Genomic DNA, 14678 nt, shown 5'->3' on the forward strand with positions numbered 1-14678 from the left:
CGGCTCTCCCGGCGGGCAAGGGCCGCTTCCACCCGCCTCGGCGGCGGCGGCGGCGGCGGCGGCGGCGGGGCCCCCCCGGGCGGGCGGGCGGGCGGTGGCGGTGGCGGCGGCCCCCGCCCGGCCCCCGGCGGCGCCGAGGCCAATGGGCGCCGGGGCGGCGGCGGCCGCCCCCTCCCCGCGCCGCCCGCCCTATATAGCGCCCGGGCGGCGCCGCTGCCCCGTCGCTCGGGCTGCTCGTGAGCGCCGAGCCGAGCCGCGCTGACCCGACCCGACGTGACGATGCTGGGCCGCGCCGGGTGGCGGCTGGCGCTGCTCGCCCTCTGCCTGGGGGCGGCGGCGGCGGGCGGCGGGCAGCGCCGCGGCGGCGGCAAGAGCCGGCGGCAGGCGCAGCCCGGCTCGGTGCCGCAGGGCGCCGCCGCGCAGGGCAAGCGTGAGTACCGCGGGGCCGCGGCGGGAGGGGCGGGGGGCGCCCGCCCGGGGGGCTGCGGCGGCGGCCCGGGGGGCTGCGGCGGAGCGGCGGGAGCCGGCGCCCCGCCAGCCCCGTCCCGTCCCGTCCCGTCCCCCTGCCCGTGCGGGGGGCGCCCAGGTAACTCGCAACTCTTCTTGCTCCCCGCCGCAGAGACCTGCTACGACAACGGACGCTACTACCAGATCAACCAGCAGTGGGAGCGCATCTACCTGGGGAACACGCTGGTCTGTACCTGCTACGGCGGCAGCAGAGGGTTTAACTGCGAGAGCAAGCCTGAACGTAAGTCGGTGCTGCCCCTCGCCCGCCGCAGCGAGACCCGGCGCGGCTCCCGAGCCGCGTGAGCTGGGCGCTGTGCCGAGTTAGGAGCGGCAGCCCGGCCTGGCCGCTCGTGAAGCGTGGCGTTTAGGGTCGGTAACGGATCTGCAGCGGTTGCACTGAAGAGCTGGCCTGAGGCTTTAAGAGATGCTTTTCATTAGAGATGGGCCTGCCACCAGAACCCTGAGCCAAACAGCCCTCGTCTCTCTGGAGGACTGGATCTAAACATTAAATTTTGGAGCCAACCTCTTCTTTATAATGAACTGAACTGACTCCTCGACTCGCACAGGGAAGTTCAAATCTGGAGTCACTTTGCAGCTCTGGCTCTGCCCTGTTTGATTGCTTCACCCCGACTTTTCATAGCTGTACAGTGTCGTCAGCATGTTTAAAAGTATTTCAACTTACAACTTTGCACAGCCCCCCAGCCTTGCTGTCAGCTTTCTATAGCTGAGTGTAAAATGAGATTGTTTAGTCTTCTGCAGGAAAAAGTTTAGGTAACAGAAAAAATTCCGAGCGCAACATCTGCTGGAAGATGTGTCTCTCTGGGATACAACGTAGTTTAGATAATCAGATGCAATCTGTCTGTCTTTGTTGGTCTGTAGCCACTGCTTTGCCATAACTCCTTTATGTTGCTCCGGAGAAATGAGAGAGAAACTGATTCCTAGCTGATAATGCTCATGTAAGACAGATGGAGCATCCCACTGATCTATCTTGGAAGGCTTTTGTGCTGCCTGTCTCAGGGCTAGAGTATTTCAAAGTAGTACTCAGTCCCCTTACTGCTCCATAAAAGAGGAGCTAATCTTTTCTTTCTTTTTCTCCCCTCCAGTGACTCCAATTTTACAGTTTTGAAATCCAATAGCAAGTTTCCCATATGGCATAGTTAGCCTTATCTGTCCAGTGGTGAAGTCAAGAAGGTTGTTTCATTGCTAATCTCAGGTCTGGTGGCAGCCTTGACATAACTGTTCTGTAATCACTTACTCATGTGTGAGTGTGAACAATTTACAAGGATTCCTGTGGACTTCAGCAGGACTGCTGCAGAATTCAGGATTAATATACACAAGCTTTTGCCAGGTCAGAATTAGGAGGATTAGCATGACAAAACACAGCTTCTGAGGGACGCTTGCTCCCTCCTGTCTCCTGTACTGCTGCACTTCAAACGGAGGGGATTTGTCCTTCCAGGGCATGCCTGCCCACTTGCCTTGCTAAGTTTCTTGCTCCCTGGGAGTGGGAAGCTGCAGGTGTTCAGCAGTGTGGGGACCTTGAGTTGGTGAACTTCACCCAACTTGTGCTGTCCTGCTCCAGGAAGAGAGAGGTGACCGAGCTGCATTTTTGCCCTAGGGGAGGAAAAAAAAAAATCAGTGTGCGGACAGGAGGAATGGTTTCTTTTGACTGTGCATGTTACTTGTGTGGTTACATAAAGTTCACTTTTCTGTCCTCACAGCTGAAGAAACTTGCTTTGACAAATACACTGGATCCAGTTACCGAGTAGGGGAGACGTATGAGCGCCCCAAGGACTCCATGATCTGGGACTGTACTTGCATTGGAGCTGGACGTGGGAGAATCAGCTGCACCATTGCCAGTATGTAACTAAGAGCCTATTACTAGAGCTATTGTTCCTTAGTGTCATATTTTCCACGGCAACTTACACAATACTCCCAGTGTTGTTATGCCCATTAGCTGGGGTAATGGGCTTTGGATCAAAGCCCCCTAAAAGTGTAATTGAAAGTCCTTGCCCCATGCGCCTACAGAGAGAAGAAACATTTGCACAAGCAAATTCCTCTTTTATTTAAGAGGAAGTGTCATGTATGAAAACACAGGCCAAAACTGACTCTGTTAGTGTCCTGCCATACAGGTTAGTATGTTTAATATTTGTAAGAGTGTGTTACCTCTTCATAGACACTTATAACAGTAGTTTTCTCACTGGAAAAAGGAATGAGGACCTAATCTGCAGCTGGTGAGTCAGAATAGCTCCATCAGCTTTAATAGGTCTGTTATGAGCATATACCACCTGAGACCCTGTCCTGCTGGCCTCCAGCACCGGCCACTGAGGGAGCTGGGATTTGAAATCCCTTCACCCAGCTCAGTGTGCTTCTGCAAGTCCTTATTCACCAGCCTACCTCATACTTTCCTCTTTTTATTCCTTCTCTTCCCTCATCCCTTTCTCCCCAGCTTTCCCTTTCACCTCTGTGCTTCTCTATCTGGAAATCCTTTCCTCACTGAGTCACCAAATTGTTCACCATCTCCCTTCAGCTCATAATTCGGCTCTCTGCAAGCACAGATGAAGATCACTGTGTCAGGACTTCCAGGCTGAGATTTCAAAGTCCCTTAGGCACCTTTGGAGAAAAGTCTTGTTCTTCCAAGTATCCAGTTTCTTGTCTGAGCCTCATAGTACCAAGTCCAATAGCGCTGCCATGCAGGGCTCAGAAACTAGCCCTCGTCATGGTATGGACAGAAATGCATTGGCTCTAACGAGGAGAGCTAAAGCCATTCCGAATTTAATGGCACTTTATTGGGCAGCGATGGTAAGCGTTGTAAGAAAAGAAAGTCAGTAAGGAAATTGCAAACGTAAGAGCAGTCTCATTTCCTCATCAGCAGCCTGGTTTAAAGCTCACTGGAGAGTCTCATTGACTGTACCTGGCTTTGAATCAATCTCAACTCTCTTAGATTCCCTGCTTTCCTAAATGAGCCAACAGAAAGCTTTCACGCCTCCTAATAAATGACCAGCCGTGTTTCTCCTCCCTTCCTTGGAAGATGATGCCGTGTTTGCGAACCGCCATGCACCGGGGCTCCCCCCCGCAAGCGCGGGCCAGCCACTGGGGCCGAGGCACCGCAGGCCGCCAGGGACCGGTCCCCACAGGACAGGGCCTCTGCACCCGGGGGGGAGGACCAGTGCCCATTGCCCCCGCGTGCCGGCCCGGCCGCTGGGCTGCTGCCTCCCTGCGGAGGTGGCAGCGGGGAGACAAGATGGAGGCAGCCCCCCTCCCCCTCCTCCCCCACCAGGCTGCGCACAGGCCCTGAGGGCACCATGATCCCACCTGAGGGCGAAACGAGCTCCCCGTGCAGGGCTCCTCAGGCTTTCGGGTGTCAAACCTGCAGGGGGGTGGGCTGTGGAAAGAGGAAGGTGTCTGGGAGGCAACGTTTACCTTCCCGGGGGAGGAGAGCGCAGGTGGGCGGGCGCCATTTTGTGGAGGAGGCCAGGAGCCATCTTGGCACCTTGTCCCCTGGCCTGGGGCTGAGCCGCCCTTCCTCTGCCCCGCCGCAGATCGCTGCCACGAGGGCGGCCAGTCCTACAAGATCGGCGATACCTGGCGGCGGCCCCACGAGACCGGCGGCTACATGCTGGAGTGCGTCTGCCTGGGCAACGGCAAGGGCGAGTGGACCTGCAAGCCTGTGGGTAGGTGGCGGCTCTCTTCCTCCTCTTCCTCCTTTTCCTCCTTTGCCATGGTCCCCGGCCGCCCACTGGGGGCAGCGCGGCCCCGCCGTTAACCCGGTCTTGCCTCCCGCAGCCGAGCGCTGCTACGACAACACGGCCGGGACGTCCTACGTGGTGGGCGAGACCTGGGAGAAGCCCTACCAGGGCTGGATGATGGTGGACTGCACCTGCCTGGGCGAGGGCAGCGGCCGCATCACCTGCACCTCCCGAAGTAAGTGCCGCGTGCGGCGCCGGCCCCGGGGCCTCGCTGCCAAGCCCTTCGCCTGCGCCGTCCTCATCTATTTTATCTCTTTATTTATTTTTCCTTTCCCCCCTTTCCAAGTTCAGCCTTGAAAATGCCACTTCTCCCACTCCCCTGGCTTTCCTGGCCACCATGTGCAAGCTCAGGCGCTGAAGTGAGATGAAGCAGAAAGAGGGGGCTTGGAAGCCTGATTTCTTTTTTTATTATTAATTTTTTTTTCTTTCTAATTTTATGTGGCAAAAAGTAATGTACCAAAGCCAAAAGGTGCTCCTTTTTCCACCTGATAGCAATCGGCAGCAGTTTTAGGGAGACAGCCAGGTAAAGGTCTCACAAGAACGGGTGGAAAATAATCCATCCCCTCTAAGGTCAGAAGCGAACACTCGCAGGCGGCTCCTGCCATTTACCGCTGCGGGACATCTAAGGGTGGGGGCTCCGCGCCGCTGACCAAGCAGCTGCGTTGTTTTGGTTGCGCTGGTTTGATTTTTAATCTGCTTTAGAGAAAAAGCTTTTGGGAAAGGTGCAGGCCGAATGAGCCACGTCCCCCAGGAGGCTGGTGGAATTGCTCAGTCTGCAGACTGGCACAGAATTTGGCCTAATCTCACCCTTTTGGGGGTTGTTTAGATAACCTCTGGGGGGAGAATATGGAGCTTTTAAAGAGAAACAGACACCTGGTCCAGCAGTGGAGTCTGCCAAATTAAAAATGTAACCTTAAGGGTTTTTTCCCCCTTTTTTACAGTTCAATATATGTGCAGTTCAGACAGGGTTTATTTTGTTTGCTGTCTCATCTACCTTGTTAGTTTTTCCCACCATTTTAAGTCTTCAGTGTAAATATGCTTCCCCAGTTCAAATGACTTCCCTCGGTTTCTGTATCAGTGAAGTGATACTGAACGATTTACATTGGGGTAAATATCCAGTGTATTACTGTTTGCAAAGCCAACTGGGCTTCTAAAATCTGAAATCCCGTTTGCTTATTTACCTCCGATGTGGATTTTAGTAGGAACAAGCTCTGTTGTAGAGCTATCGCAGTTTACGCTGCCTCAAAATTTAACTTTGTACCTTACACCTTCATTATGCAAGTTTTGAGAAACTCTTCTGTAGCCTTAAAACTGCCTCACGTTCATCTGCCTTGGGACAAACAGATAATAGCTTTCTGCTGGTATAAACAACAGAACTGTAAAGAACTGAAACACTAAGGAGAATTGGGATTAAAATTGAAGATCTGGGGAGTCTTGGTCAAGAAATAAGCTATAAAAATCAGACCAGCCTTGACAATATTGACTCTGTTAGAAGCACATGGGGAAAAATCATTAACTGTCAGATAGGAATGAATAAAACAGAATGTGTTGTTTGTGAATTTTGGAGGAGATAATATTACTAATAAAAATGACGGTATCTTTCTTCCCATAACTCAGGTCTGCATTGTTGCACTGCAGGGGAAATTGTAGTATAATGGCCTGTTCATTTTGTTTTTCGAATGTAATCAAATACGTAAATTTGCATCTCTCTGTGTAAAATGATAGCTGTAGCCCACAAAGTGGCGTTATGCTTCAGTATGTGTTGTTGCTATCATGTGTCTCTTATGGCCAATGCTTTCCAGAGTGACCACTGATTTTTTTTCTTCTTTTTTTGGTGGGGTGGAGGGTGTCAGCTTTTTGTCACCTAACTCAAGACTTTGAGTGTTCATAAGACATGTTTTATGCCAAATTACATTATCAACACTTCACCAATTTACCACTCTTCTGGCAAATACTCAGGTTTTTGGTCATTTTAACCTCTGTGAATCATTCATGTGTTTTCCACATTCATAGTCTGTCCTGTGTGCCCTGAAACACAGGACAGAATATGGAAATCTGTGGTGATGTATAGGTCCTTCCACAGTTCTTCATAAATCCGTATTCATTGATCCATGATTATATTTGAGCCACTGTATCAAGTTGCCCTTGGATGAGAAGGTAAAATGCTGTAATGGAAGAAGAACTAGTTAATGCATGTGGCTCTGGCATTCAGACAAAAGTAGTTTGTTATGCTGGCCTTTGAACCCATTTACTCAATTTATCAGGGGCTATGGATTACTAAAGACAACAGGAAGCTTCAGAAAGTCTAATATTCCTGGTCTGACTGGGTAGCTTCTATTAGCTTTACTGGCCACTTCATGCACACTTCTTTTGGAAGAACTGGAATTTAACATATTGCCCTCCAGTAGGTTTTTAACTTCTTCCAGCTGCAATAGAGCTCTGAAGTTGAACTGTGCCCCGTGTATAGTATGAAATGGCCCAGGTACAAAGACCTCCTCTTAAAAAGAGGAGAAAAAAAGGCATTAAAGCAAAGTGTTGAAGGTGTATGCTAGACAGAATGGGTTTTAAATGGCTTTTAAAAATGCCTAGCAAGAATGTCTTTAATCCAGGATGTGCTTTTTAACACGTGAATTTTTTGAATGTGGCTTATCTTCTTGAAATTGGGAGTGTTATGGTGCTATCTGAGACCATGGCTAGAAAGTGAAATTCCTGTTTTGCAAATCGGTGGGAATTTTCCCTTAGACAACTTTAGCATCAGGATTTTCAGGCTCTTTCCTAGCTTATGTAGCTTAATGCAGGCATTAGTGCATATAGGACTCTTAATAGTAGGCTACAAAAAAATTAGGAAGGCTCTCAACAAAGGCTGTCAACTACCAGCTCATTTCATAGTGTTGGTTGTTCAACACTCTAGATTGCATGCTCAAGCCATCCAGTGCGGAAATAGCTAATAGCCATGTTCCTTATACAGATAGGTGCAATGACCATGACACCAAGACTTCGTACAGAATTGGAGACACCTGGAGCAAGAAGGATAACCGTGGAAATTTGCTTCAGTGCATCTGTACTGGTAACGGCAGAGGTGAATGGAAATGTGAGAGACACACATCCCTGCATACAACTAGCACCGGTAAGTGGGGCGTCATGGTGTTTAGGGTAGGGGAAGAGCCAAGGAATGACAAATGCTGGAATGACTAGGACTCGGTGTTGAACTGCACTGTCCTAGTCTAGGCATTTGGGAATTTTGTCAGGGAAAGATCAGCAAGAAATAGGGTCAGAGTTTGGGAGATGCTCCTTTTTTGTGCATACATTGATATAATCAATTTATGCTTAGTTTCCTTGCCCAAATGGGGCTTGCCATACAAATGCAATTGCATGCATGATCACAATGTAATAAATCACATATCTAGGATCGTGCATCTATAGGAAATATCTTCTAGCTCTGTCTTGGAAACATGACACTTTGAGTTAATATTTGGACTTGCTGTATTTGCCTTGGTAACTTTCTTTAAATTCCCTTAATTTAAACTCCTCTGAGGCCATCTAGTTTCTTTGACAAGATAAATAACCTATGGTTGAGCTTTAAAAAATAGGAATGTCACAGAATGTATACAATCCTATTTGTTTAATACATGAGCATCAAATGTCTTGTAATTTTGGTATAAAATACCTAGTTTATAGGTAATGTAAGCTTTCCGCCCAAGTTCTGTCAACGTTTTCGGCTCTTAAATTCTTTCTTACCATTTTGAGGATCTAGTTTTCCTTCTGCTGTGCAGACTAAATCTTCTCTGCATTTTCCTGTAGTAGCTACACTGAGCTTTTCTTGGTGAGTGAGTTAACTGTAGTTGCCAGCAGGTTAGCTTCAAAATTTCAGAAGGTCTAAGCTTCAAAATGCACAAAACTTAAAGGGTGCCACTGCTTTGCTGGCATTGCTTCCCCTTTTTCAGCAGAGCTGAATTTGTGGGGATTGCTGTGGAAAACATTAGCAGTGTCCACAGTGTAGAAAAGAAGCCTCTTTGTCTCTCAGTGTTATTCAGAATGATAACTGGCCAAAAACTTTGATTCAAAGTTGAAAAATTCCAGAATAAAGGAATACATTTATTTGTTTTTCTGCTTCAACAATGAAGAATTCAAAATGAATACTTCCTTTTCTTTGCCTCATCCCCCTACCTTCTCAGTACTTATTGTTTTGTCACTGGTCTTCGTTTTTTATTCTAGATTTCCTTCAACTAAAATGCTTTTTCCAAAAAAAAAACCAACCTTCATTTTCAACAATTCCCATGAAAAACAGGCTATGCTTTTAATCCTTCCTAAAACCACTCTTCAGTGGTAGAAACTGGAGCCCATCATTAGAAGAAGTGGGAGTAGTTCTTTTAGTTTTGAAATTTGCTAAATGGAGCTCAAAGTAATGCTATGAAAAGAATATTTAAAATGTGTCGAGGGAAGCTAAAAGTGTTGTGCCTTTAACTTGATGAAAAGTACCTAAGACTTTATTATCTCTGCATTTAATTGAAGCATTCTGTTCTTTAGCTTTGCATGTAATGCCTGGTGTCTAGTCTCACTCTTCTCCCACGTTCTGCTGCAGGTTCTGGCTCTCCTAGCTTCACAAACTTGCAGACTGCATTGTACCAGCCCCAACCTCAACAGCCCCAGCCTCAGCCGTATGGTCAGTGCATAACTGATAACGGAGTGGTGTACTCCGTGGGTATGCAGTGGCTCAAGACACAGGGAAGCCAGCAAATGCTGTGTACCTGCCTGGGCAACGGAGTCAGCTGCCAGGAAATAGGTATGAGTTTGTTTTGTGCCTGTTCAGCTCAATGAGCTCTTCGATTGCCCTGTGGTTTAACTTCAATGTAAAATCCTCTGGTGTGGTTATCAGAAGTGTCTTCTGAGGAAGACAAATACTAGAGAAAGGTGCAAGGGGGGAAGTAATAGCTGTTTTGATTATTTGAAGCCTGGCTCTAGAGGGTACAAATATTTCCCAGTGAGTTATATATAACCTGCCGAGGGAAAACAGAGCCCTTGGGAAGCAGCATTAATAATTTTACTCAAAGCAAGCTGCAATAATATATGTTTGGAAAAGAATGTAAAAGAATGACACAGCTGTGGGACTAAGTCTTCAGTTGGTGTGTATTGGCCCAGGTCCTTGGAAGTCAGTGTGGGTTCACAGCAGCTGGTGACTTGGCCTGGAGAGGCTATTGCTCTTCTGGAGCCCTAAGACTGGGGATTGCTTCGAGCCAGAATCTAATGCTGTGATTTGTTTGTGTTAAAGCTGCAACTCAAACATATGGTGGCAATTCTGATGGAGAAGCCTGTGTTTTGCCTTTCACCTATGACGGGAGGACTTTCTATTCTTGCACCACCGAAGGCCGTACAGATGGGCACCTCTGGTGCAGCACCACCTCCAACTTTGAGCAGGACAGGAGATACTCCTTCTGTACAGAGCAGAATGGTAGGTTCTTCTCTGAGGATCTTCACGCATGCATGGCCCTCATGAGCAGATGGTAGAAGGAGCAGAGCTTGTAGTGACAGGCTGCTGGAACAGTCCGGCAATCTGGAGGTACTCCAGGCATGCCCCAACAGCAAGGCAGCCATATGGGTTGAGGATTATCTGGAGTCAGGATGTTTTTGTGCTCTTGGCATCTCTGGAGAGCAGTCAGGGTGACACAGGCGTAGCCTTTGAGTCCTGTTCTTCTCTCTTCCCTGAACTGACCTTAGAACAGGAGTTCCCAGTCAGGGCAGAGCTTTAGCCCCAAAGATACTTAGACTTTGTCTTTGCTTGGCTGAATTGCTAGAGCCAATGCCCATATTAGGCTGCAGAGGAGAGGATATCCATGGAGTACAATTTGTGCAGTCCTCTGTCACTCCCTCAGTCTTGCCTCTCTAGCCAGGTTGCCATATATAGCAGTAATCCTAATGTGATTTGTGATCACTGTGATCAAGAGATGGTGCATGACTAATGCAGCAGCATTCCCTTTTCTGCGGATGGTCATGTTCCCTGTGCAGCACAAACCTACCTGTGGTTACACCTCCTGGAAAGCCCATCAGACATCCATGGAGCAGTATCCAAGCAGCCTCCTCTGGGATCTGACCTTGGAGAGAATGTGTCTGAAATTTTTTACATTCCCAGAGGAAAATACTGCTTCTTAAACTACATAAATACTGCTATTCTTCAGTTGTGTTTTTTTCTCATAAAAGCCAAGCCCTTCTCTCCAGCATATATAATGTTCTCTTAAAAAAAGAAAAAAAAGAATTAAAAAAACCCCTCTCCCCTCCTTGCTCACACATCCACATTCCTGTTTTAGTGAAACTTCCTGTGATATACTGCGGGAATGAGAAATATCGATATAGAAAAATCTAAGCAAATGCTTCCTTATTCTCCATTACTTGTAAACCAGAGTTGCTCAAGAGGTGAATAGTTCATGTAGATTAGAGTCCTCTTTCCACTGCTGCTTGCAAAACATGAAGATTCCAACCTGCGGAGAGATTTTTGACTTGTGCTGTTGTACATAACCAAGTTGTAACCCTTTCCTAAGGCCGAAGACTTTACTTTAAACCAAAGGGCACAACTGGGTAATAACCTCAGTGAGATAATACAGGTATTAAGAGAACTGAGATTATTTTATTACCTGGGCCTTAGTACGAAGGGCCTGCAAAGCCACTTCCCAGACACAGAAGGCTTTGGTTTTCCCTGTTGCCCAGGAATTCCCATGCCTGGGTCCAGCAACTCTTTCCACAGCAACATTTGATTTGAATTGACCTTGTGCAAGGCTTGTGCTTCTAGATCTGAATTAACTTAAGCCAAGAAGAGAGGCTGGTGGATAATAACATAAAGAATATACAGAGAAAGGAAAAAATAGTGGTAGTGGTTTGTTTTTTAAGCTCTTTCTGCCTGCTAGGAGAGAGCACAGGCTTGATTTGCATCTTTTTCCTTTTTACTCTTGTACAGTTCTGGTCCAGACACGCGGTGGCAACTCCAATGGTGCATTGTGCCACTTCCCTTTCCTGTATAACAACCGCAACTACACTGACTGTACTTCTGAGGGACGGAGAGACAACATGAAGTGGTGTGGAACCACTGAGAACTATGATGCGGACCAGAAATTTGGTTTCTGCCCCATGGCTGGTAAGACTGAGAACCATAAATGGATTATGGGGTACTTATAAGGGATTCTTTGAGCTGCGAAGTAAAGAGCTGGCTGTCATCGACTCAGTTATTGATGACTTCCAGCAAGCTGCTTCCCAGCCCAAAACCCTTTAAGGAATTTAAGTTTTGTTTTGTCCTTTGTTTCTTTTTCTCACTAATCAGTTCTGGCAGAGACTCAGGCAGCACAAAGAGAAGGCGGTTTTCTTTACTCTTTTGCTACCAGCCAGTGGTAGGCATGGTTGGCAGCTAGTGCAAACTGGTGTAGATTCATTAGAGCGCGTTGTATTGTAGCGCTTTATAGGAAGCGAGGTTTAGATTTTATCTGCTAAAACTGTCTCACTCATCGCTCATCACTTCCTTTTGCCCAATGTGTGGATAAGGATAAGAGTGTACTTAAAATATCAGTGTGTTACCTTGGAAAAGACAGCAATGTCAAAATCAGTGTTATGGTCCATTCCTACAATCCATGCATGTCTCAGTGATGTCAGGAGTGGGAAGTGTACTTGAAGGGAGTGTGACTCCCAGTTTTTAAATGACAAGGCTTTTGCAACTCAAGACAGTGCAGCATGTGAGCCCTTCAACAGCTTGTGAAACTCCCATCTTTAAATAGCTATGCTCATATAAAGGCATATATGTAACAAGAACCGATTCATTCACACAGCATGTCTTGGACATTGTGCAAAAGTTGCTTCTTGTAGCTTTCTAAAGAGAATTAAAATGAATGAATCCCTAGAAGGGATATGCACTTAGAGAACATCATCACCCAGCAAAAATGGTATTCGAAATGGAGTGGGTTCCTACAGCTCCCTTGTTAAGAATGCAGAAACCACTGCGCAGTATGAGGAAGCATTTGCAAATGGTCTGAGCCTTCATGATCATGTTAACTCTAGCCACGTAAAGCATCCTCCTGCTCTCTTTCAACCAGCCCATGAAGAAATCTGCACCACGAATGACGGTGTCATGTACCGCGTTGGGGACCAGTGGGATAAACAACATGACATGGGCCATATGATGAGATGTACTTGTGTAGGAAATGGCCGTGGAGAATGGACTTGCATTGCCTACTCCCAGCTCAGAGGTACTGTTTTTTATGTTGATGTTACAGGCTTAGCCTAAGTGTTGGGGGTGGGAGAAATTGGTTTTCTTTCAAGTCCCATCACTGGGAATTGAAGCCCAGACTCAAATCATATATCACCAGGCTTGTCTTTGGCGTAGAGAGGGAATCAGAGGGGCTACATGAAGTTCCTCCCTTGTTTACATGCTGGAGAAGTACAGATTCAGCTTTTGTAGGCTAGGAAGCAGAGAAACCATGATTAGCTCAATCAGTAGGTATCCCTACCTCCTTTTGTCTACATTTAGGCATTGGTGCCATTGTGGCTTTATGGAGAGCAGAGGTATTTCCCCCTCTCAGGAACACACAAGGCCCCAGACTAGTCTGAAGTCTGAGTGCAGAGCTGTCTGTTTTATTGTTCTGCAGTGCCGTTTGCAATCTGTCTGTGTTGGATGAATCCCTTTGCTGGCTAATCTCAGTGCTGTCCTGCCAACTTTTCATATAGATTACTTTTATTTATTTACATATTTATATAAGCAGCCCAAGTGGAGAAGTGCTTAAGCAACACCAAAAAAAGAAGACTTAAAAGCACAGACATTTGATCATCCTACAGCTAGCTCACAGCATTGGCTTTGTGTCTGGAAAAGGCAGGGGAGAGGGGGTTGCTGTCAACACGCCAAGAAAGGGCTCAAACACAACTGCTGAAATGGGATATAATTTATAGGGAAAAGCTTGCTCAAAGACTTTGGGAGTTTTTTCGTGCACTTCCTTCAGAACAGTGAGAAATGCACAGCTAGAAGTTGGTCTGTGAAACTCCTTTCTCAGCATGGGCGGCTAGTTGTCTGCAATTTCATCCCTGAGTTAGTGGCCTCCCTTAATGGAGGGGTGAGGGGGAGATTCTGCCCTTTTTCAAAAGGCATAGGTTATCTAAGTAGGACTGTTAAAACATAGCAACCAGAGAAGGTCCTCAGCCCCCATTGGACCTGTGGTGTGGGAAAATATGATGGGGAATGAAGGCCTGGGATTTACTGAGTCACTTCCCCAAGGACGGAAGGCCTGTGACTAAGTCTGAAACTGAACTTAGGTCTCTGGGGTCCTAGCTAGCAAAACAACATGCTTCTAGAGTGGTTTTCATATTTGTTTTGTCTGTTTTCCCCTTGCTTTGATTAGATTGCCTGTACGAATTCTGGGCCAGTTCACAGGTTGCCGTAGCCTGACTGACCCCAATGGACTGATACCATTGTATTTCAGCATGGGGTCTGGTTAGTGCTTTTTGAAGGCAGAGCTGATTAGCAGGCACCGGGAGCATCTTGGACATAAAAGATCTGCTCTTCTCTTTAGAGCACAGCAAAGCATGGCAGAGATAGCTGGCAGCATAAAATCACAGTGAGGTGCAAACGTCTTTATGATATCTTTATGAAATTGGAGTAGCCCTTTTCTCCTTGCGTAGCTCCAATGATTTCGGCCATACTCACTAAGGTATTAGTCTAGACCTTTCTCAGAGGAGGTAGTGAAAGAGTTAGCCTACTGTTTTAGTTTCTTTCACGTGTGGAAACTCTGTCATGGGGAACAATCAAGCAGTTCTGTAGTTTGAATAATGCTTAGTATTTTGGACTGCATCCTGCAGACCGTTTTGCTGCAAGTGGTGCTTAATTGCACACTGCTGGTAAAGGAACTCGGCAGCAGCGATGTGCATGTGCAGCACGGGTCTGTGATGATCATAAATATTGGAAGGGCTCTCTCTGGCGGGGATGGAGCTTGTCATGGTCAGCCTCTGTAAGCTGATCAAGAGGAGGGAACTGTGCTAAGCAAAAAAATTTGTCTTTACGCTCTGAGCTCTTGCTGACAAAGTATCTCTGCTCTTTCTCAAACAGACCAGTGCATTGTGGACGGTATCACCTATGATGTGAACCAGACATTCCACAAGCGTCACGATGAGGGGCACATGCTGAACTGCACGTGCTTTGGCCAGGGTCGGGGCAGATGGAAATGTGATCCTGTTGGTAAGTTGCCAGCTGTTCCCACTTGCCAAACGCAGACTGTAGCTATGCAAGAGCTGGTTGTGCTATGGTGAAAATGGTGTGTGAATCTGGACCCAGTGTTTGCCCGGTTTCTGCCCTGAATTGCACAACTGCCAAAGTAGTAACGCTGTATTTGTTGGAGGGGTAAGTGATAGAGGAATCATGGTTCTAAAGAGGTGAACTTAGGTTTTCAGACATGCAACAGAAGC

The 14678-nt window shown here is 47.3% G+C and overlaps 1 protein-coding gene across 5 annotated transcripts in view; it reads left to right on the top strand.

The window, feature by feature from the left end:
• The first annotated feature begins 250 nt into the window (after positions 1–250).
• Positions 251–14678, top strand: part of FN1 (fibronectin 1) — a 56404-nt gene continuing 41976 nt past the window's right edge. For all 5 annotated transcript variants that reach the window (XM_067298724.1, XM_067298725.1, XM_067298726.1 and 2 more), the window contains exons 1-11: positions 251–430; positions 620–748; positions 2226–2363; positions 4047–4178; positions 4291–4428; positions 7222–7380; positions 8836–9036; positions 9523–9702; positions 11200–11376; positions 12323–12475; positions 14323–14451. In XM_067298724.1, the coding sequence (XP_067154825.1) occupies positions 280–430; positions 620–748; positions 2226–2363; positions 4047–4178; positions 4291–4428; positions 7222–7380; positions 8836–9036; positions 9523–9702; positions 11200–11376; positions 12323–12475; positions 14323–14451 (1687 nt within the window). In that variant the 5' untranslated portion in view covers positions 251–279. The remainder of the gene's footprint in view (positions 431–619; positions 749–2225; positions 2364–4046; positions 4179–4290; positions 4429–7221; positions 7381–8835; positions 9037–9522; positions 9703–11199; positions 11377–12322; positions 12476–14322; positions 14452–14678) is intronic.

The sequence above is a fragment of the Apteryx mantelli genome, chromosome 6 (genome assembly GCF_036417845.1).
Source record: "Apteryx mantelli isolate bAptMan1 chromosome 6, bAptMan1.hap1, whole genome shotgun sequence".
In the NCBI taxonomy this organism is placed as follows: Eukaryota; Metazoa; Chordata; class Aves; order Apterygiformes; family Apterygidae; genus Apteryx; species Apteryx mantelli.